General features: G+C 41.8%; 1 protein-coding gene across 2 annotated transcripts in view; it reads right to left on the bottom strand.

Annotated features, from left to right (window-relative positions):
- Window positions 1–1,482: 1,482 nt before the first annotated feature.
- phf2 (PHD finger protein 2) overlaps window positions 1,483–21,899 on the bottom strand; it is a 33,295-nt gene continuing 12,878 nt past the window's right edge. Inside the window, exons 5-22 of one of the 2 annotated variants that reach the window (XM_008410375.3) lie at window positions 20,730–20,871; window positions 20,450–20,636; window positions 20,197–20,359; window positions 19,316–19,403; window positions 18,489–18,595; window positions 17,005–17,096; window positions 16,831–16,920; window positions 15,763–16,089; window positions 15,008–15,124; window positions 13,102–13,217; window positions 12,731–12,909; window positions 10,386–10,453; window positions 9,459–9,628; window positions 6,596–6,891; window positions 4,497–4,592; window positions 4,313–4,422; window positions 3,926–4,241; window positions 1,483–3,336 (exon numbers count right to left, since the gene is read on the bottom strand). In XM_008410375.3, the coding sequence (XP_008408597.1) occupies window positions 3,248–3,336; window positions 3,926–4,241; window positions 4,313–4,422; window positions 4,497–4,592; window positions 6,596–6,891; window positions 9,459–9,628; window positions 10,386–10,453; window positions 12,731–12,909; window positions 13,102–13,217; window positions 15,008–15,124; window positions 15,763–16,089; window positions 16,831–16,920; window positions 17,005–17,096; window positions 18,489–18,595; window positions 19,316–19,403; window positions 20,197–20,359; window positions 20,450–20,636; window positions 20,730–20,871 (2,753 nt within the window). In that variant the 3' untranslated portion in view covers window positions 1,483–3,247. The remainder of the gene's footprint in view (window positions 3,337–3,925; window positions 4,242–4,312; window positions 4,423–4,496; window positions 4,593–6,595; window positions 6,892–9,458; window positions 9,629–10,385; window positions 10,454–12,730; window positions 12,910–13,101; window positions 13,218–15,007; window positions 15,125–15,762; window positions 16,090–16,830; window positions 16,921–17,004; window positions 17,097–18,488; window positions 18,596–19,315; window positions 19,404–20,196; window positions 20,360–20,449; window positions 20,637–20,729; window positions 20,872–21,899) is intronic. The other variant, XM_008410376.3, reaches the window with a different exon arrangement.

Here is a 21,899-nt window from a genome sequence, read left to right as displayed (position 1 = left end):
CGAACCAGACCTGAAGATCTTTGTAGTTCTGTTATCTTAGCTGATTTCTGCTGACCAAGATGAACCGGTTGTCTCTCCTTCCCGTTTAAATATTGTCACCTTCCTATTTCTTCATCAAGTAGTGATTTAGGGTATTATTTTAGGAAGGTGACAATATGATGTCATCAAACCTGGTATTAAGAAAAACATTTTGAACTCCTCTCAGCTAATTAATTACAGGCCTGTTTCTAAGTTACAGCTATTTAAAAACATCTTACAAAGAACCCCCCCACCCCCTAATTTCTTCAAGATCAATGCAAAATGTTTGGTAAAAACCAATCTGGTTTTCATAAAATGCATTCAACAGATTCCTTTAGCTTTGCTTAAAGGACCCAGTGACACCATGACGGCTGCAATCACTGTGAAAGTTACTGTTTGAGTCTCATTAGGTATTTTAGAAGCCTTTGACATCGTCAGTCCACCGTCTTAATCAGCATACTGTATAGTTTAGTCGAGATCTTTGGAACCATTTTAAGAGCCTTCAGGTTCCATGCAAACCAGATTTAAAAGTAACTTTTTTCTTAAATCCAAGTCAAATCTCAAGAATTTGATCCTAAGTCAGAGTCAAGCTTCAAGTCATTTATTTTGGTGATTTCATTGCGAGTTAGAGACTCTTTTATAAACCACCACGTCAGACTCCAACAGGTCTAACACGTGAGGGAACTCATGGCGGTCTTCCGGGCCCACTTGGAATATCTTCAGAATATCTCCTTAACTTTTATGCAGATGACATCCAGCTGTTCCTTCAACAATTCTCTCAAGTATCTTGCAAAGAAAACAAATTACTCGTCAACTGAACTCTGGGAATACTTAGCATCCGACCACGACCTTTTAGAAAACAGTTCCTGTGATCAGGCAACAGTTCTGACCTCTGAACTAGGGATGCACCGATTTACCTGTGCCGATTTCCTTAATTTTGGAAGATCGGTCGATACTTACGCGTGAAGCCGATCTTATCTACCTCAACAAAGGTCTAAAAATGAACTATATCCTCTTCTGTTCTCTCATTAGAGGTCTGACTGACAGATCGGCTCACCAGGTCATGTCTGCACGTTGGCAGTTATCAATAGTCGCCCCACTGTTGACAACTTTCTTGCTACATTTAACGGCATTTCAGACAAAAAAAAATTGGTATCAGCCAAAATCGGAATCGGCAGGTCAGGGTTTTTAAAGATCGGTAATCATCGATTATCCAGAAAACTGCAATCGGTGACCCACTAGTCGTATGGGAGAATGACATGTCACCAAGTGGCAACAATGTCACTCAGCAACATGTGTGTAAGCTCCTGGAGTTTGAAAATATTCCACATCTTGGGAAAGTGAAGCTCCAAACTCAAACAGAAAATATCAAAATACAAAAAACTTCAAGTAAAAAAAAAAAACAAGAAAAAAACACCTGTAACAGTACTGAGGTGAAACAGCAATAAAGACAGCAAGAACAAGTATGATTCACTGCTGGGGCACAGTGGATGCATTTAATGAGTCAGACATACAAAAATAAATCACGACAAAGCAACACATGTACTGTACAAATTAAAAACCTGAAAGGAAAACAAAAAAAAAGTAATTGCTGAGAGGACGAGAGGAGAGAACGTCCCGGTGGAGACGCGATGGACGCCGCTGCAGGAACACGTGACACGTCTGACGGGACGGGGCGGAGGGCGACCGGCGAGCTCTAAGTGCGACGCCTCCGACACGATCCCCAACATGGAGAAAAAAAATTGTAAAAATTAAAGGTCGTTTCACAACTTTGATGATATATATCCAAAAGCAAAACCTCTTAAGAATTGTACAAGTATAAAAAAGCTACAAACATTAATAAATTACATCACTGACACAGAAACACTTCACAAGGTGCTAGTAAAATAATTCTGAAACCTTCAGGATACTAGAAGTCGGACAAGTGGCTGGTCATAGAAACTTTGTGGGGTATTTTTTTTGTGTGTTTTTTTTTCTCTTTTCTACAGTTTTCTTCTCCTCAAAGCTTCACTTCTCGCTCAAACAGAATCACAATACAGTTAGCTTTGTGTATGTAAGGCCATATGACGATAAACATGTTGGCTAATTCCTTCTGTTGTTTCCCCAGGCAGCACTGATGACCGGAGAGATGGAAAAGGAGGACAATATCGGAAATTCATATACACACATAGATACTTTTCAAATTAAATTATTAAAAAAAAAAAAAAGTTAAAATGTAGAATTAAGTGGGAGGCAAAAAAAAAAAGATACAAAAAGTTAAAAGGCTATGTACAAAGCTACATTCTATACAGTGGAGCCATAAAAAAACAACAACAACACAGAAACAAGTGGGAAGTGTGCTGTGCTGCCTGTGGAAGCAAAGGAAGAGAGAAAGTATCCCCGTGTGACTGCGTCTCTGTCAGGGATGAGGCTTATCGTCGTGTTCCCGCGTCGCGTCCCTGCTCCTCCGCTTCCCCCCCCCCCCCCTCCCTGGTTTCCCTGGTCCGGTCCGGTCCGGTCCGCCGATGTGCATCGTCCTACGTTCACATTGGAGAAACGTCCGGACTCGGTGTGCTTTGTGCTTTACAGTCGTTTTTTTCCGTTATTCTATCTAACGACTCGAACTAGAATAAATAAGTGGCGGCGCTGATAGTGCTCTGCGAACGTTAAGTGTGGACGTGAAGGCATAAATGCTGCTTGGGGTTGGTGCTGATCTGATCCGATCCGATCCGACGCTCCAGGAAGATTCCGTCTCAGTCTGACAATGATAAGCTGCATCCGTGGGTAGGAGCCACCCCCCTCCCCCCTCCCCCAACCCCCCGCATCCCCCAGAAACCCTTCTACCCCGCCGACCCGAAGCACGCATGCAACTCATACACATGCAGGGGATACTTTCGCAAATCTTGGAATGACTGCAACGTACTTCTATTGAGCAACCCCTGATAAAATGACAGCTGTAGTAAAATGAGACATGTTCTCTTAAAAAATATTTATAATAGCTTCTGTACACTTTAATATCTGAAAGTTATAAAGTATAAGTAGAGGCAAAAACCTATCTGAGTGATGTTCTTCTTAGAAATTGAAAAATGCATGATTTTCCTCCGCTCCCGCGTCTTTTCAGTTTGTTTTTGTTTCTTTTTTTCTTAACTCTCCTCTTGTTGGCGTTTTGTTAGCGAGCAGGTTACGAGTCTGGGACGGGGCCCAGTCGGTCAACCGGCCCAGTCTGTCAACGGCCTGCTGCTGCTGCGTGCTACAGGAGGAGCTTTCCATTTCGATGGATCTTTAGGATCTTTCCTAGTCTCTGTTTGGCCGTCGCCATGCCTTTCTTTAGCCGCTTCGCTGTGGAGAGAAGGAGAAACGATGGGAAATGAGTTTGGATCTCCAACAGAATCTTACCAAGTATTTTTAGTCCAGTTTCTAGTGCAAATATCTTAGTGCACTTGAAATAAGAGAAAACTAACTTACAAGTAACTTTTCAACAAGGTTTTAAGTAAATAGTTCCTCAATATTGATGAAAAAAAGTACTAGTTCCATTGGCAGATTAGTTTGTATAACAACATGGGGAAATTGTCTTATAATAAGTGAGATCATCTTGATTTTAGGAGCCAGAACCACCATGGATCGGGTCCGGTTTGAAATCCGCAGCAAACGGAGAATCCAACCTTGACTGAATTCCTCTTCATTTCATTTCTTTTCTGCCTGCAGCTGATAAGATTTTACAATGAACAACTCTGAGTAACTTGCATCTAATTTTCTCTGCACTCATTCGTAGATTATTTACAGATTAATATATTTGCATGTGCATGCTTGTTATTTTATTTATTTATATACAGTAAAAACTGAACATCGCTGTTAGGTATATAAGGTAGATATATATCTATATATGCAGATAATCTGACGCAGGACAGAAAAAGGTTTCGGTGCGGACCTTTGGCGTCTGCGGGGCCCAGTCGGTCCGCCCTGGCGGCGCTGCTGCTGTTGGTGCTCGTGGAGTTGGTGCTGTTGTTGGGAGAGGACACGGACGGCCGCCTCTGGCTGAGGAAGATTCCCGGCGCCATGGGCTGCGGCCCGCCCGGGGACTTGGCGGTGCCGGTGGTGAACTCGTGGTCGGTCAGGCTGCCGTCCTGCGAGTCGGCGTTGTGGTCCGGGGAGCTGCTGTCCTGAGAGTGTTTCGGCTGCTCCTCCACCGCCGCGCTCTTCTTCTTGCTGCTTTTCTTTTTCTTCTTGGTTCTCTGCTGCTCCTCCTGCAGGACACATGACACACGGTTACCGGGGCGACGAGCGTCCGCCTGCTCCGGCGCTCCGGGGTGCCTACCTGGTGAGACAGCTTGGCTGCGGCGGCGGCCAGCCCCGTTTCGATCGAAGCCACGCGGGCTCCTTCTCTCGCCGGTCGCTCGTGCCGAGGAACCGAGGGTCCGACCCGCGCTGCAACCACAGCGCTTTTAGGATTCGGGAGCATGAGTGAGAAGAGTGACTCAGCGCGACGGCGCGGCGCTTACCTGTCGGGCTGTACGGAGTGTCATCGCTGCTTTTCCGCTTTTTGGATCTCGATTTGAAAACGGGATTGTCCTCTTCAGACTCCAACGACGGGTAAACTGAAACCCAAACAGGTCAGCGTGTGACTGGCAGGACAAGCGTGATTCTCTGCTGACGGGACGCCAGCTAAGGTCCGGTCAGTTAATCTTTTAACTAAAAAGTTTACTTTATTTTAAGTTTTCTACACCTCCGTTCTGTTTTTTCTCTACCAATTAGTGCACACAGAACCAACATTACAGACCAGCAACGTAACATTGGTTTGCAACATTACGTTGTTACAGGCCCATGTGATGTTACGTTTGTCAAGACAACAACATCAGCAAACAAAGGAAAAGAAAAAGAAGAACAACAAAAAACAAGACGGTTCCTCGTTCGGTTGTGTTTTCTAACATGGGAGATATTTCCAGCGGTGGCCTGCAGGACAGCTGTTGGCCAGCTGTTGGCCGCTTTCCGCTCTCAGTCAGCTCACGGCACGATCATCCCAATCTAGACTTAAATATCTGATAACTGGTGATCAAGATAAAGAATGGCCTGTTTACAGAGGCAGAGCAGACTGCAGCTCCGGCCCGGCCCCGGGATTACACGGCAGGAATGTTCGTGCTACGAACAACTAATTAGACTCTAATTAGGAGTTCAAAAAGCAAGTAAAACAACAGTTCGCAACGAGTGTTAATGGCTTCTTAACAAGCGCGCTCGGTTCAAACAGCTGCGCTTGGACGGGCTTCACAAAGAAAGCCGGGCGACGCGATGGAGAACATTTGGAAACAACACACAGAAGAATAAACATTAGCTCCCATCATCCACTGCAAATGAAACGTTCTCCGGCTACAAGAGGTAAGAAGTAAAAGAGTCGGGGACCCATTCGTCAGCATCAGCAAAAAAAGAAATAAAAAATTCAACCAGGGAATGTAATTATTTGACCATTTTGCTGTGAAATATCAATTTGACGTCAGAGCTGCTGTCATTCGCTCCACAAACAACACACTGTAAAAACACTAAATCTTACCAAGTCAGTTTTCTCCAGTTGATAGTGCAGATATCTTAGTACACTTGAAATAAGATGAAACTAACAGGTTATTTTTCAGGAAGATATCAGAGTTTGTTTTAAGTCTCTAAGTCTGCGTACACACTGCAGCCTGAAGTGACCCAAGTCCGATTTTTGTCAAATCTTTTTTTTTTTTTGCCGTGGCCGTTTGTACTTCCAAACATATGCGACCTGTATGTGATCTCCAGTGTGAACAGGGCAAACGACCTGAAAGTGTCCTGCATGCGCAGTAAAAGGGAGCAATAACGTCAGTCAGCATTCTCAGTGTTTTGTTAACCGCTATAAAAAGAAGAAGTGCTCAGTGTTTGCAGAAGTAAACATGGATTCTAACAGTGGAGGATCTTATGATTTTGAAGTTGTTGTCCGACCTGAGCAGCTTATTAGCAACTTAACCCCCATTACAGTCAGTCATGATTGTTGGTTTTCTTCCCGTTTGCTCGTATCAGGAAGCAGAATAATGACATTTGTCGAGTATCAGTGATGTTCAGGTCGGATGAATGCGTCCTGGACTTTAGGTCGCATTTGAATCGGACACCCAAGTGGCCTGGGTTGCATTCGAAAAAAAAACTCCAAATCCGACTTGTGTGAGTTGTGTTGTTCAGACTGTCATGAAGAGATCAGATACAGGTTGCATTAAGGCAAAAAAATTGGAATTGGGTCACTTCAGGCTACAGTGTGAACGCAGCCAAATTCCTTAAAATTGATGAAAAAAATTCTAGTTCCATTGACAGATTATTTGACTAAAAAGGTCATTCTTTCAATGTTATAAGTTAGTTTTGTCTCATTTCAAGTGCATTAAAATAGTTGCATTAGAAACTAGACCAAAAATTAGATTTTGTGTTTTTGCAGTGTTTCCTCTCCCTCTACTTCAAACCGTCGTCTCTGGTTTTTCTTCACTCGTGAGAGCAGCGCAGCGCACAGTAGCCAGAGCGGAGTTGATTTTTTTAAAATAAAGCCAACATTTCACCATATTTCAAACTATTTCAGTGAAAAGATGGACATTTTTCTTCTGCTTACCATAGTCTGAATCCTTGAAACACGCATCCATGTGATCCTGCTCGTCGTCGTCGTAGTCCAGGCTCTCGATGCTGCTGCTTTTTCGGGGTTTCTTCGGGAGCCTCTTGGTGGGCCGCTTGCTGTTGCTGCTCCCACCGGCTCCCGCGCCGCTCTTCTTGTACGCCTGCGAGCCGTGTGAGTTGCTCTTCGACTGGCTGTTGCTCCACGGCTGCTCCAGGGTCTCCGAGGAGGACAGGTTGGCCATGGACAGCATGCCCTGGATGGCCTCCTGTGTGCTGGGAGACGCAGGCGGCTGGCTGCAGGGGAATGAGCGCCGAACAGAACAACCCGTTACATGTCAACTGGCATCAAGAAAAATGTCATCTGAAACCAGATGTACACTGTACAAAAAGACAGGCAACCTTCTTTCTTATCGTACATCATAAAATTTGATTAAACTGCCCCCATTTTAGATCTATTACCACGTTTGTTTCTGTTTGTCAAATAGGAGAATAATGAGAGAGAGAGAGAGAGAGAGAGAGAGAGAGAGAGAGAGAGAGAGAGAGAGAGAGAGAGACATGTTTGGTAGATTAAACTGTGATTTGGGTCCAGTGTTGTGGGTTTCCTTTAACAGGCTTGTCACTGTAGTTTGCTGGAATTTTGTCCCATTCCTCCTGATCGGAGTCAGAACTAGCTACTTTCACTCAGTTACATTTATTTGAGTAACTTTATTTGAAAAAAAACACACAAAAAAAACTTTTTGCTTTTACTTGAGTAATTTTATTATGAAGTATTTCTTCTCTTACTTGAGTACAATTTATTTATTCTCTACTCACTGAATGAAAAACAAACATGTTTTAACCAAAAATTCACCAGACACAGACACACGGCACAGCTGCAGTTTTTGTTAAAGTTTCATAAGTTTTATATTGATAGAAACTGATTTAGAAAAAACATAATTCTGCCTGATTTTGTTATTGTTTGTTACTTATATGAATTATTGTCATTTTGGTCCTTAAAATACCATAATATCCACAAAACTTTATATTTTGGTCTGTCTGATGAGGTCATTTTTAAGTATTAAATAATTGATCATTTGAACAGTTACTTGAATAGACTTAATTTTTACTCTTACTTGAAAAATTTCTTAGATGGCTACCTTTTACATTTGCTTGAGTAAAAATATGTTGAAGTAGTGCTAATCTTACTTGAGTACAATTTTTTGGTCCTCTGCCCACCTGTGGTCCCGACGAGGAACCAGAGCAGCACTTTAGGTGTGTAGGCTTCCTCACGCACACACATGCTTGTGTGGCTATCTTTGTGGGGACATTCCATTGACTTCCATTCATTTCTACCCTTACCCTAACCTGGCCGAACAGCTGTACACTAAGACAGAAACATGTAAAAAAATAAAATAACCTACAACCATATAAAACGTACGTGATACGTGTGTTTTACGGTGCCATGCAAGATGGCAGTCTGTCTCTCTTGTTTTGGCAAATAGATTTTTTTCTCATTCTAATGGAACTAGAACAAAAAACCCTTAGTCATAACGGTTACACGTCTTTTTATGCACTGCGTGTAAATATGCGGTTTGAACATGAAGTTGGAATCTGAACATAAACGAAACGGCTTAAGAGGAAAGCCAGTCAGCGACCCACATGACAAATCCACTATCAAACATCCCGATTATACCCGGTAATCGCTTCAGCCCCTGTTCAAAGCACTGAAACTTTCCGAAAAATGAACATATTTCAACAATGTTTTGTTTCTCTCTTTCATTCCTCATTTGTAGCTTTCAGTGTGGTGGAAATAGACCATCAAGAGGTGAAGGGAAACAGCAAACAGAGTGAGGCAGAAGGAAGCGCCTGGAGCCATGGAGGCCTTGATAGATTAGTGTGGGACGGGATGCAAACACTGATTTAACACAAACTGCTGACGGAGTATTTGTAAACCCCCTGTTGCCTTTCAGCTCTGAGAAAAAATGAGAAAACTCAACTTTTTTATTCGATCACAGAGCGGATCGTTTGTTTGTCAGAGACTCGGCCCATTAAAGAGGTCAGAAATTCATTTGCTGAGAAGAAAGCGGGTCTCAGGGGGTCCATTAAGAGATTAATGCCGTGCATGTGATACTGCCCAGGAGAAGGGCGGGGCAAAGGGGGCTTCATGTGAACCTGAGTGAAGCTGCCCCCCAACCCATTCCGCCACCTTCTTGTTGTCAAATATTTGTGCTTCAAAAGGCACAAACATCTTAAAGATATTAATAAATGTTTCCAGAGAAAAATGTTTCTTTGTTGCACAAACGTAGCACAAATGTTTGACATAAAATCTTGTTTGATTTAAGCAAAGATTGGGGGAGGGGGGATTGTTGATCTTTAAACTTTCTTTAATACCTTCAACGCCAAAGTGGCACAAATGAAAATGTTTGCTGCGTAAACGTAGTCGAGTTGATTGACACCAATGTTGTCTGATTTGAAGAAGGTGGGGGAGGAGGCTGGTTGACCTTTCATGACCTCTAGAAACATTTATTGATATCTTTAAAATGACAGCGGCACAAACTTTTGACACCAAATTTGTTTGAAGCTGTGGGAGCATGGAGGAGGGGGGGGGGGATTTCACTAAGGTTAACGAAATTGGTGTCAAACATTTGTGTGGCGTTTGTGCTGTCTTGTGCAGCAAAACTTTTTGTTTGTGCCTCTACAATTTTAAAGATTAATGATAAATGTTTTCAGAGGTCATGAAATGTCACCATATCTTTACGATGATAGCGGACAAACAAAAATCTTTGTTGCACAAACCAGCACAAACGTTTGACACCAATTTTGTTAGATCTGAAGAAGGCGACGGCGCTAGCTTCACTCGGGTTTCATGTGGTCTGTCCTACCTGTTGGTGTTGTAGTCGATCCCGCCCACTTGTTTGCTGGCCTGCAGCAGGTCCAGGATCCCTGCGGCACTTCCGCTCTTCTTCTTCACCTTAGAGTTGCGACTCTTGACCTCAGGCTTGGCCTCCGTGTCTATGTGCAGGGTCTCTTCGTCTGAGGAGTCCACGCTCTGCTGGCGGAGGAAGTGACACAAAGAAGAAACATGTTTACGAGAGAGTTTAACAGGAAGCAGCCCGAGGCAAAAACATGCATTCTGTCTGCCTTTCACAGTAATTGAAGTCTTGTAGGTATCAGAAGAATTGAAGCCAGGGTTTCTGTTTCAGTGAGGTAACTCCGGCTTTTTAAGGACAATCAGCACCAAAACGTCCAGAATCCATGTCCCAACTCAAACGTTCTGAATCAGCCCTAGGATGTCCTTCAACAGATTACTGCTGAGTCCCACTAAAGCGTTAAAGTGGTTTTGCACCCACCAAAGCTTCAGTACCTCTTCTGACATTTGGTCGAAAGCGTCATTCCTGGTGCTGGATGTTCCAGACTGTAAGTCACTCTGGAGTATCAGTTGCACCAGATGATTGCTGATTTGAGCCTTTTAAGGCCAAAAACTGAAATATTCAGACCCCATATAAACCCTGAAAAACCCAGGATGAACTTACATTTTCATCCTGTTCATCCTTTATCTGTTATTCTATCCAGATACAGAGTGAAATATGGGAACATCAGAACTAATTCCTCCATTCAGACCAAACCTACTTCCCCTCAGCGATCCCCACCAAACAGATATTTCACCTTTGAATTGCTCTGGAAGAATTTCTCACACTTTTAATAACATGTTTGCAATCAAGTCACAGATTCTTACATATCAGATGACAGAGATGAGCAGCAGGGGTGTTTTGCAGAAGCAGTTTCAGGTTCTGGTCAGGCATACGTACCTTAGTCACTAAGGGTTGGGACTTTGCCTTTTTGGCTGGCTGAAGGGGTTCTCTGATGTCCGATAAGACTGGGCAAGAAAGAAGAGTTTATTCAGAAATGTCAGAGTAGAACAGGTTCTGATAAACGGTAACACATGTTATTAAACCGTCATAATCAATGCATAACAGACGGGAACGCACTGAAGTCAATGAAGAAAATTTCCACACAGTTTTGTATGAAGTGTCAGAGCACCTTTACTGCACTTTACCTCAATTCCCAGATATTCAAAGGAATTTACGTAATCTGTCTTGAAAGGCCTTTTTACAGTTTAGTGACTCGTGAAATATTATAGCAACCCCTCCTGGTGATTCGTTATTGTTTCTGTCAGCATCATAACACCCATATTCTGCTCAGTGATGAAATCATTAACAAATAGTCCTTTTGCCGATAGTGGTCCTATGTTGAGCAGAGGCAGTTTAAGTGGCTTGCGGGCAGATAGTTCATGAATTTGAGGTTGGCTTTAGACAGGAGATGAATCCGAGGTTTGATTTCTGATCACTGAATTTCTTGTTTTACTGTTTCTTGTTGGTTTTTTGTTGGTGATCCAAACAGGTACTGTCCCATATCGTACTGCTGGAGGAAGGCAGGTGTAGAGCTAAAGTCTGGACCCTGGTCTTAGACCTCTGTTACGCAGAGTGGTGGGTGCTCTGGGAAATCAGAGTCAGGTGGTTTTGATGAAGTTTTGAGCACTAAGGAGAAAAGTAGCAAGCAGAACTCGGTTGTTCATTTTATCCATGAAACACGTTTTTTTTGGGTCGTTAAGGAGAGAAGTACGTAGAGAAAACTGACGATCCATTTCCTCACAAAAGATAAGAAACGTCAGTTCAGGTGACAAAATTTCTGACGAGCCGCCTTGCGTTGATGAGACGAGGCCTCCGATAAAGAATCTTGGCTCTCATTGGGTGCTGAAGGGAGTTGGACGATTTGAGGCCTCAGCAGCTTTGTTTCCAGACATATCAGTATGTTTGGGGACAGTGTGTGTCTGCTGAATTTGTGCTTGTCCTTCTACAATCTGTGCTGGGACAGGGATCTTGTTGTTTGCATTGTCCTGTGGTTGAGATCTTACTGATAATCAAGTCCAGAGTGCGTCCTCTGGACTTGATTACGGTCCTGCTGTTGAATCTTTCCAGCAATGTTGGAAAGTCTTTTCCCTGCTTAACATCGTTCCTGCTAGAAGAGTATTCTTTAAAAAGCCATTTTTACTGGTGAGCAGTCTGCTGTCATTCTCTGCTCCACATCAAGAACTGGTCCACTGACAAAAACGTTTGTTTTCAGCTTTTCAATTGTGCTCATATGATGTTGGAAGTCATTTTTCAGAATTTGTCATTTCTGTTTGGCCAGATGATTAGCTCCAGTGTGTATGATTAGACTAGAATAACATTTCTTCTTTTCCATTTCATAACATTCCCCGAAAATATATGAACGTATGAACCATAAAACATTCTAAGAACTGGTCATATGAGCAGACAGGAGTTTAACTGAGGATAATGGATGATGGGCTAAAACTGGTTCAAGAAAAGCTTTTAAACGTTCACTCACTTTCTGCTTTAACTAGAGTTGGATAGTACATAGTTACATTTAATAGATTACATTTACTTGAGTAACTTTTTTGGAAAAAAAAATAAAAATGAAGGTACTGTTAAGAGTATTTTTACTACGCTGTACTTTTTACTTTTACTTGAAGTATTTCTGCTCTTACTTGAGTAAAATGTCTGGATTCTCTACCCACTAAATGAAGAACAAAAATATTTTAACCAACAATTCATCAGACATAGACACACACCTGATGTTTTTTTTTTATCAAAAGAAACTGATTTAGAAAAATGTTTTGTTGCCTTTTTAAAAAAATTTCTTTTACTGATATGAATTGTCATTTTTATTTCTTAAAATACCCAAATTTCCACTTAACTTTATATTTTGGTCCATCTGATTATGGCATTAAAAAAAACCCTAAATGGTTGATAATTTGATCAGTTACTCTTACCAAATACTTTTTACTATTTGGTAAAAAAGTACTTTTTTTACTCTTACTTGAGTCATTTCTTGGATGGCTACTTTTTACTTTTACTTGAGTGAAAACATGTTGAAGTAGTTCTACTCTTACTTGAGTACAATCTTTGGGAGCTCCTCAAAGCCACCTCTGGCTTTGACTAAGCAATGTCAAGCTGCAGTCAAAGGAACTTTAACTTGCATCAAATTAAGTTTAAGGTACTTAAAGCTGATGCTGTGAAGTGCATTTGTACCCACTATGGTTATTGGCTTAAACAAAAGTGAAACACTACACGCTTAATCTGAAAACACTCACAGGAAAGATCTCTCTTAACGGTGTTCTTTTTCCGCCTGATGGGGAACTCATCTATCTTCAGCTCGCCCTCATCCGAGACGTACTCGTACTCATCTCTCACTGGCTTGGTTTTGTCCTCTTTTAGGTTTTGTAACGATCCGAAAATACTTGAGTTGGTCTGAGGTTTCAGCGTCTTGGAGCTGGAACAGAAACCGCAGGAGAATAAGCTGAGCGAGGCACTGACAGTGAGAAACCCTCCAGTTAGCTTTAATGGATATCGTGCTGATTGCCACATAGCTCCATAATCACCATAATAGACCACATCAGAAGGCCTGACTCTTCAAGCCTAACATAAAGTATTTATTTGGCAGTGGAGGCAACGCCATACGTACCTGGCTAGTTTCCTGTGAGACATAGTAAAGCTGAATCTGTCTTTATTGCCTGACAGCGGTATTCTGTCAAACTTGCACTCCTCCTCCATTTTCAGCAAGGAATCCGGCTTACTGTTCTGTAATGGTCCAATCAAAGTAATACTTAGGGAAGCAGAAGTAATGCAAGTGTACGGTATCAAGTGATAAGACATTCACAGAACGTAACAGCACCAAGTCATTACAGGAACAGCAGTCCAATAAGCTGGGAGGTTTTCTTTACACATTTAAAACAAATTTTAAATCAGAAAATAGTGACCGTTTTAAAAAGTAAGGTAGGGTGCAGCGATTTATGGACGTTGATTTTGGAAGATTGGTGACCGATGCTTAAACGTGAAGCCGATCTTATCTACCTCAGCAAAGGTCTAAAGATCAGCCACTGTCCTCTTCTACTCTCCTGTAAAAGAGGTTTGACTGTTAGCCCCGCCCACCAGGTCATGTCTGCATGTTTGCAGTTAACAACAGTCACCCCACTGTTGCCAACTCGGCAACGTTTTAGCTATATTTAGCAACAATTCGGACAAAAAAAAAAAAATTGGTATCGGCCAAAATAGGAATAGGCAGGTCAGGATTTTTAAAAATTGGTAATCAGCGATCGGCCAGAAAACTGCAATCAGTGCACCGCTACTACTGAGGTATCAGAACTACTTTCAATTCAATTTTATTCAGTTCAAAAATTCAGTTTCACAAAGTTAATTTTCCAAGAAAAAAAATTTTATGTAACGCATTCAATTTGAGAAAACAAATATCCTTTATTACTCCACAGTGGGGAAATTTCTGAAAGTCAAGAGATGAGCAGAATGTCATGTAGGTGAAAAAAAACAGAAACACGAACCAGAACATGGGAGATTATTCCCATCGTTACCATCCCAATATGAAAAGTCCGTGTTTTCTGATATTTTGCTCTCCCTATTCAGGCTGAGATGGTTATTAGGATCAACTGTCTAATTGTCAGTGAAAACAAGCTAACCGCTAACGGTCAGAGTGCTAATGTTCCCAGATGATACATTCAGAACCTTCTGACCTGCTTTGTGCCAATCCAGATGTAGAATGGCAAATCCAAAATGGCAGCCATAAAAAGCTGAGCAGACTCTGTAATCAAGCATCCGCCACCGAGTGTTTAAAACATTAAACATTTCTGCTTCTTTAATTAAAGGCGTGTGACAGCATTGTGTATGCTGAGATTGTAATTCAGGATGCCTTTCTTTCTAATCAGCCCTAACATTCTGGAGACAATTAATAGCTAGCACAAGACGTACACAGGGGCTGTGTCTTTGTTTCTTTGACTTTTTTTTTTTTAACGCGAGTTAAAAGGAAAAGGGTTCTGCAGTAACCTTGGTGAAGACCTAGCGATGATCTCCTCTCCATCTGTAAATGCTTGGCCTGATGCGAAGCAGCGGAGCGGCTAGTGGAGAGGCTGCGAACATTCCTCAGCAGTCTGGCATTACATTTTCCGTGAAACCGAAGCTCTCTAATGTCTTCTGTTTGACGAAATTATACTTTTGTTCCCCCCAAAAAGCTTCCTCCAATTATTCAGCGATGATCACACAACACTTTTTTTTTTTCCATGTGTAAGCACTTAAATGGAAGGTGTTTGGATGTGGACATGGCTTAATTCCATTAAGTAAACTCCGAGAGGGCGGATGATGGACTGCAGAGATGAAATGTAAGACTTGGCTGTATCATCGTTGTTAATTCCTGCTTTGAAGTTTGCAAATTGCTTTTAGATGATTCAGGGTTTTTTCTTTTTTTTTGTCAGTTCATCCTATCGGCTTGCGACTTTTTGGACAAACGTTTGGTTCAGCTTAGAACGAACGGAGATGCTTTTTTACGTTGGCATGGGAAAAGCAGAAATGATAACAAAACATACCTTGTACTTCCATTTGGCTTCCGTCTTGTTTTTGTTTTGTTCTCTGATTTCGAACTTGTCCATGTTGTTCTGCTTTGACGTTTCCTTCTCGGACACACTCAGGACATTTTTAACAACCTGGGAGTTTAAAGCAGAGACACAAAGTTTAACAAAAGTCTCTGCCTTTGGGCAGAGAGCCGGGGTCTCAAACTCATTTTTATATTGGGCCATATCAAAAATCTGAATGTTCTTACAGGGATGGTTGTGCCAGAATGTACTGATAAAACCCATTAATCTGTTAAAATATTAACAAATAGTTGTATTCAGGAATGCTTAAACAAAGCATTCCAGGTTCTTAAATTTAGGTTTGTTTAGACCAGGGGTGTCCAAAGTGCAGCCGATGACCCACACTTTTTAGATATTGCCTGTTTTCTTTAATTAAGGCAATGGTCCGACGCCCTTTTTAGGTTTTGGATATTTAATGATATACATGTTTCATAAAATTTTATTGTTGAGCAGGTAAAACTAAAATATTTTTTGTTGTTGTTTTTGCCAGTTTTGGCCACTTGGGGGGGGAAAAGTTTGGACACCACTGGTTTAGGTTGGAGCTTGAATTTGGAAAAGCAGTTGCAGAGATAGGTCTTCCTGTTACTTCCTGTTAATGCCTGGTATACAGAAGCTCTCTCGGTTTATCGGGGGGGGGGGGGGGGGGGGGGGGGTTATGGCAACAAAGTATCTAAATGCAATCACATTTTTTTTACTCTAAATGTGCTCACCTTTGGCTTCTTTTGCTGGTCCATTTGACTCAAGATCTCCTTGGCGTGAGACTCGAGGGCGGCAAAGCTGGAAGGCTTTGGAGGCGGCGACAGCTCCTTTATCTTTTTCACTTTCTTCTTCTCCCCGTCTTTGACCTTCGAGGGTTTCGGGGCCTTCGGCGCCTTTGGAGGCTTCTGGGATTTGGGGGCTTTTTTCTTGGGTTTTTCTCTGCTGGGAGACGGGATGGTTGCCGGGGAAACGGGCTCGTCGGGCTCGGAGTGGGTAAATGCTGGTTCCTCCACGGGTGCCTTGATGCTCGGCTCGCTTTTAATGGCTTTTGTTGCGTTCTGGGAGAGAGAGTAGAGATACTAAGAGAACTTTGCTGAAGTCAGCAACAACATCTCAGACGTGTTCATCTTACAATCCTTTCGGTTGATGAACACGTCTTTCAGAACAACACAAACTGGGATTAAACATTATTTTTATAGTATTTGTTGACTCAAAGATATTTACGTTTGTCTCAATGAATGAATTAATCTCATGATATATTAAAATGAATTCAATAATTTTCATTTCTTATTCAAGTCTTCAGTCTGGTGCTTTGGTCTCGACCAGCTCTTATTTTGAAGGACAGTTTTGTTCCCAGAGACTTCACAATTCATTTTATATGTTGTTTTGTTTCTTTATTTTGGACAATTAAAATGTCTTCCAGTTGCAGTTTTTAAATGTTCATTAGAATGTAAAGTTTATTGCTCTCTGAGAACGTGTTCCTGCGTTATATTACCTGAAAATGGTCTCCAAACAACAATATTATTCTTTATAAATTCTGGTACAATTTGTCATCCGGCAAAATTTGATACTAAGACCGGCCTAGCGATGTTGCTAAGCAGCAGCAGCCTTTTTCACCACAGGACTTCACAGAAGTAACGTTATAATGTTTGATTTTGATGTGTTAAAGGAGTTTGAGAAGAATGTTTCAGTTTCCTCACTAAAGCCTTGTGTTGCATGCGAAATGAGGCAGAGCGCAGCTAAAGTAAAGACTTCAAATCTTCCCTGATGTCACTCTCTCTCTATAAAGTCAAAGTTACCTCTGACAGCCTGATCTCTTTGGCGAGGTCCTTGATGAGCTGGGAAGGTTTCATGTTCTCTGGTAGCTCATCTTCGTGTTCCAGGAGAGCCTGTTACGAGCAGAAACAAGCAGAGTTGCGGTGACGTGGGAACGCCGGGAACGCCACAAGAGGCCGATGTTTCACTCTCCATACCTGCTTTTTAGTCCACGCTCTGAAGGCTCCGTTGATGATTTTGGCACCATGTATCAGGTACGGAGCTGGCTGCTTATTGGCTTTGTGTAAACCTGTAGATTAAGAACATCATGGTGGGTATGAGGGACTGATACACCAAGTATGTCCCGGAGGACCGAATGCTGCAGATAGAAACTTATTTTATTTTACCAGATGAATGATAAACCCAAACATAACAGATTGTTTATTGTTGATTGGATCAAATAGGATGCACTTTACTTGGAATCTGTCTGTGTGATTAGACTGAATTAACTTTTTTGTAATGTTGTATAGAGCCATGAGAAAGAAAGAAAGCCATCGAGTAACAGAACTTGAACCTCAGAAGATCTATGCAGCACCATCACATTGACTGTAAAGCTATGTTCCAACTGCACTTTAATGCTCGATTCCGATTTTTTTGTGAAATAGGATTTTTTTTTTGGTGCTTCCAGTATATGCGACTTGTATGTGATGTCCAGTGTGAACTGTAAAACAACCTGAAAGTGTAACACACTTTCAGGTAGAGGGCGCAATAACATCACACGTAGAGAGCGTGCTCAACGGTTTGCCAACCACCACAAAGATGGAGCTAATGATTGGGGCGCATCAATTTATCGACACCCGTTTCCTTAATTTTGCAAGATTGGTGATCTACCAGTACTTACATATGAAGCCGATCTTATCCTCCGATTGCATCTACCTCAGCAAAGATCTAAAAATCATCCATTGCCCTCTTCTGCTCTTCCATGAGAGAAGTTAGACCTTCAGCCCCGTGCATGTTTGCACATTTGCAGCATATTTGCAGCTAACTTTTTTGCTATATTTAGTGACATTTAAGACAAAAAAAAAATGGTTTTGGCCAAAATCGGAATCGGCAGGTCAGGCTTTTTAAAGACTGGTGATCGGCCAAAAACTGCAATCAGTGCATCCCTAATTCAAACTTCTCCAGAGGTTTCTCTGTGGCGAAAAAGCTAACCCCATGAGGCTAAAATGAATGACGGTGTGCTAACAGCACAGCTTTGTGGGGTAAAAGTGTCGTGCAGGACCCAGAGAAGCAGCGGAGCTTCGATAAACAGGAAGTCATTACCCCGACAAGGCTGCAAGCATAAACAGTTGGTCCAGGCCAGCTGAGGGGAGCTGGAACACTGGCTTGCAATGAAGCAAGCCATTCTAACAGGGGCCAGGCCTTTTGAAGCTAATCATCTGCTCTCTCTCCCATCCACCGATTTAATGACTGAAACAATATTAGAGCATCCAGCTCGTCATCTGCACAGCAGACACAACGCCATGCTCTGAAAGAAAAACAAAAAGAGCCAAAGAGCCTTTTCCTGACTGTTTGCGTTTTTCTCTGCTTCATGCATTCTTTTGGAAACTTCAAGAGAAAAGAAGCTTTTCTACGAACATGGCCACAAGCTGCTGTAAAAAAAACAAAAAAAAACTACTTCCTGCAGTGATCAAGAGCTCACCTTTGAACCGCTCCAATAAGTGGCGCCCCACATACCAGCACGCCGTCTCAAAGTTGGGGAACGGGGTGAGAGTCTTGACCTTCAACCTCTTCTCGACTTCATACGCTCTGAGGAGAGTAAAGCATGTCTTAACTAAACACCACGCAGGTTATATGCATTAAGCAACAACAACTGCGGGAGGCCAAAGGGAAACTACCAAATGGGGGTAATGCAAAGATGTCTTTTTTTTTTACTCGTGGAAATGATTGTGATGTGGGCTAGTTTCTGGTGCAAACAACTCAGGCAAAACTAACTTATAAGTAACTTTTCAGCAGGATATAGGAGCTTGTTTTAAGTACATAATTCCTTAATATTGATGAAAAAGTGAAAAAAATTACACTGGCAGATTATTTCACTTACAACAAGAAATTTTTCCCATGTTAGATGGAGAAAGAAAATAATCAAACACTTTCTTGGAGGTTCTATGAGGGGGTTATGATTTCTTTAGGGGGTGCAACAGCACCCTCTAGTGCCTCCGTGGCGTCACCACAGGACAGCTGTCAGCTAATCTAAACAAATGCAGCAGTAAGGAGGGAGATATGAAGAGTTCTTGTGTTTTAATCTGACATCAGAATTTTGGGACTATCTACAGGCCGTGTCTTCAGTTCCTCATGAACATGAAGCTGTAATGACACATTGTTCACACTTTTACTGTCAAGAGAGTCAAAAAGCAATTCCACCTCCTTGGCTCTAGAGTCGTCTCAGACCAAACAAACAAATGTTGGCCTTGTTCATAAGCTTTATGTCATGTCTGTGTTGAGCGTGCGGCGTAAGACAGAACGCCAAACCTCATCTGCATCTCCACACTCAGGTTGTGGACGAAGTGTCCGGAGAAAGCCAGGCAGTCGACTGGAGTCAGCACCGCATTGATCCATCCTGAAGAAACGACACAATCAATCAGACATTTCTAAAGACTGAGCCCGGTACCGGTGATGAGAACAAAAGAATACGCCTGCTTGGATTTAATTTACTGTCAAATAGTCAAAGAATGAATCTTTTGGGGATGTACAATATTGGATTTTTGATCGATATCCGATATGCCAATATATTAAAACTCATTTGGCCAATGACCTTTAACCAATGCTGATATTTTTTCCCAGACCTACTTACTGAAACTATATGGCTTTCTCTACTGTGGAATTAAAATACTGAATTATCTTTGTCAATTTAACCTGATGCAAATGCAAAAGCTAAAAAGGAGGCTGAAAATGATGTAACACTTTGAACTTACATTATGTTTAATGTCAAATTTATTCATGACATCTGCTCTCTCTGAGACAATGACATCACTCAAACAGTGCAAATTTGTAAATCTTCACAAAAACTAAACTCAAGCTGTTCACAAGCAACAAGTGAAAAGCACATCAGTCATGCATTAATACTTATGATGCACGACGTTCTGCTGTGCTGCAGACATCCTGTCACTGATTTGTCATACAAGAACAATGCCTTTTATATCGGTGAATTATTTTGACAGAATGGCTGATATCCGATATAGTTTACAGCTAATATCAGGCGATACCGATAATCTCGTGCACCCCTGGAATCTTCTTGAGCATATTTCATGATTCTGAAGCAAGTTTTTAGAAGGGGTTTCAGCACATGTGCTATTAAAGTTACTCCACACCAGTTCTTCTCACTTCCTGAGCGGAGTGAGATGGACTCTGACCTGACGGGACGAACAGCGTCTGTCCTTGCTTCAGGGTGCATTTGTAACACTTGTCCACCTGGTCGGCGAAGAACATCTCTCCGTGATTGGACGACGACCTCCAGCGCTCGTACAGAGACAGGTTGGCCGAGGTGGGCTTGATGAGGAAGAAGATCTTCTCTCCCTGCGGACATGAGTACGTTTTCAGCATCATGGGCTGTGGTTGCACTGAGGAAGGGTTGAGTGACCGCTCCACGGCCCGACCGCCACCCACCTTCAGGACGTGGTACCACACCGAGGCTCCGCCACATTCGATGTGGAAGTCGGTGTAGCTGTCTTTGACGCAGATGAGGCAGTATTTGGTGACCTTCGGCTTCCCGAGCAGGGCGTCGTCAGGCCAGTAGTTTTCTACCCAGGACAGCCGCCGTACAATCTGCGGGCTCTCCACTACGGAGCTCATTCTGGGTGGAGAGGGGGAGGGAAAAAATGGCTTTCAATTTGGAAGACAACGTTTCCTGTTTTCAAACGTCTCAGTCGAGACAGCGAGCCGTTACCTGGTGTCTGAGAACTCGAGGTTGATGACGTTCAAAACCTTCTTCCTGTTTGTGCTGTAGTAATAGTCAACAAACTCTTTGAGCTTCATCTGGCTGTCGGTCTGTTTGGTGACGTCCACCACGTCCACGGGGACGTCTGGACCTGAGACAGCAGGACAGGACGCGATAAAACACAGAACCTTCAGATGAGGTCAACATGTCATGAAGTCAGTGTAGCCGAACGCATCTCTGTCGGGATTCTGTCACTACCACCCAAACAAATGCTCCCCCTGTTGGAGAACACATGACACTGCATGCAGGTCAGATTCCCAGCTCCGTGTTTGGAACTTTTGCTTTCCTTCATTGGTTTTATCCATACTCCTGCTGCTCTGTAAACAATTCAACTTTATATAGTTTCCAAAAGCAAGCAAAAAAAAAACTAACGTTTCATTTGACAGTTCAGCAGAATGAACACATACGAATAAGTCATTCAGATAACTATTGTTGTTATAGATACATCTGAATCAGCAGAATAAAATTCTGCTTTAAAGTTAAATGAATAATGTTATAATTACTCATGCACCTCTATGGCATAATTCTATCATTAAATATTGTTACAGTTATTTAAAATAAAAATGTAACTCTTACATGAACTCCAGAGGCACATGGAGTTTATGTGCCTCTGGACACATGAACTTAATTTAATTTGTCCTGTTAAATTAATTGTATGTGTCATGTGAAACATGTTGCTAATAAGACAGCAGAATTTCACTAAGTTGTTTCAAATTATGTCAACAGGTGGTGGTAGCCATGTTTGGAACTAAACATGAGGAAATAATAAATAAATAAATAAAATAATAATAATAATAGAAATCCATACATTTACAGCCAGAGAGTCACATACACTGCACTAAAAGGAAAGAATCAACTTTTTATATCTATTTTTAGGTTGTATAATAAAGAAGGACAGAAAAATTTTCTTCTATGGGATGTCAATATTTGTGGAAAATTATATAATAAAGTACATGATTTCCAACCTTATGAAATGAAAAAATGGATCTAAAATAGTATTATTGGTACTTTTAGTATCATTCTGAGCATTCAATGTAATTATTTAATATATAAAAAAGCAACTAGAAATCAAAAATGTGCATTTGCTGTTAAATCCAGATTTAAAAACAGTGGCTTATT

Source organism: Poecilia reticulata, chromosome 5 (assembly GCF_904066995.2).
Source record: "Poecilia reticulata chromosome 5, P_reticulata-male-v2, whole genome shotgun sequence".
NCBI classification, from domain to species: Eukaryota; Metazoa; Chordata; class Actinopteri; order Cyprinodontiformes; family Poeciliidae; genus Poecilia; species Poecilia reticulata.
This window is presented reverse-complemented; position numbering and strand designations above follow the sequence as displayed.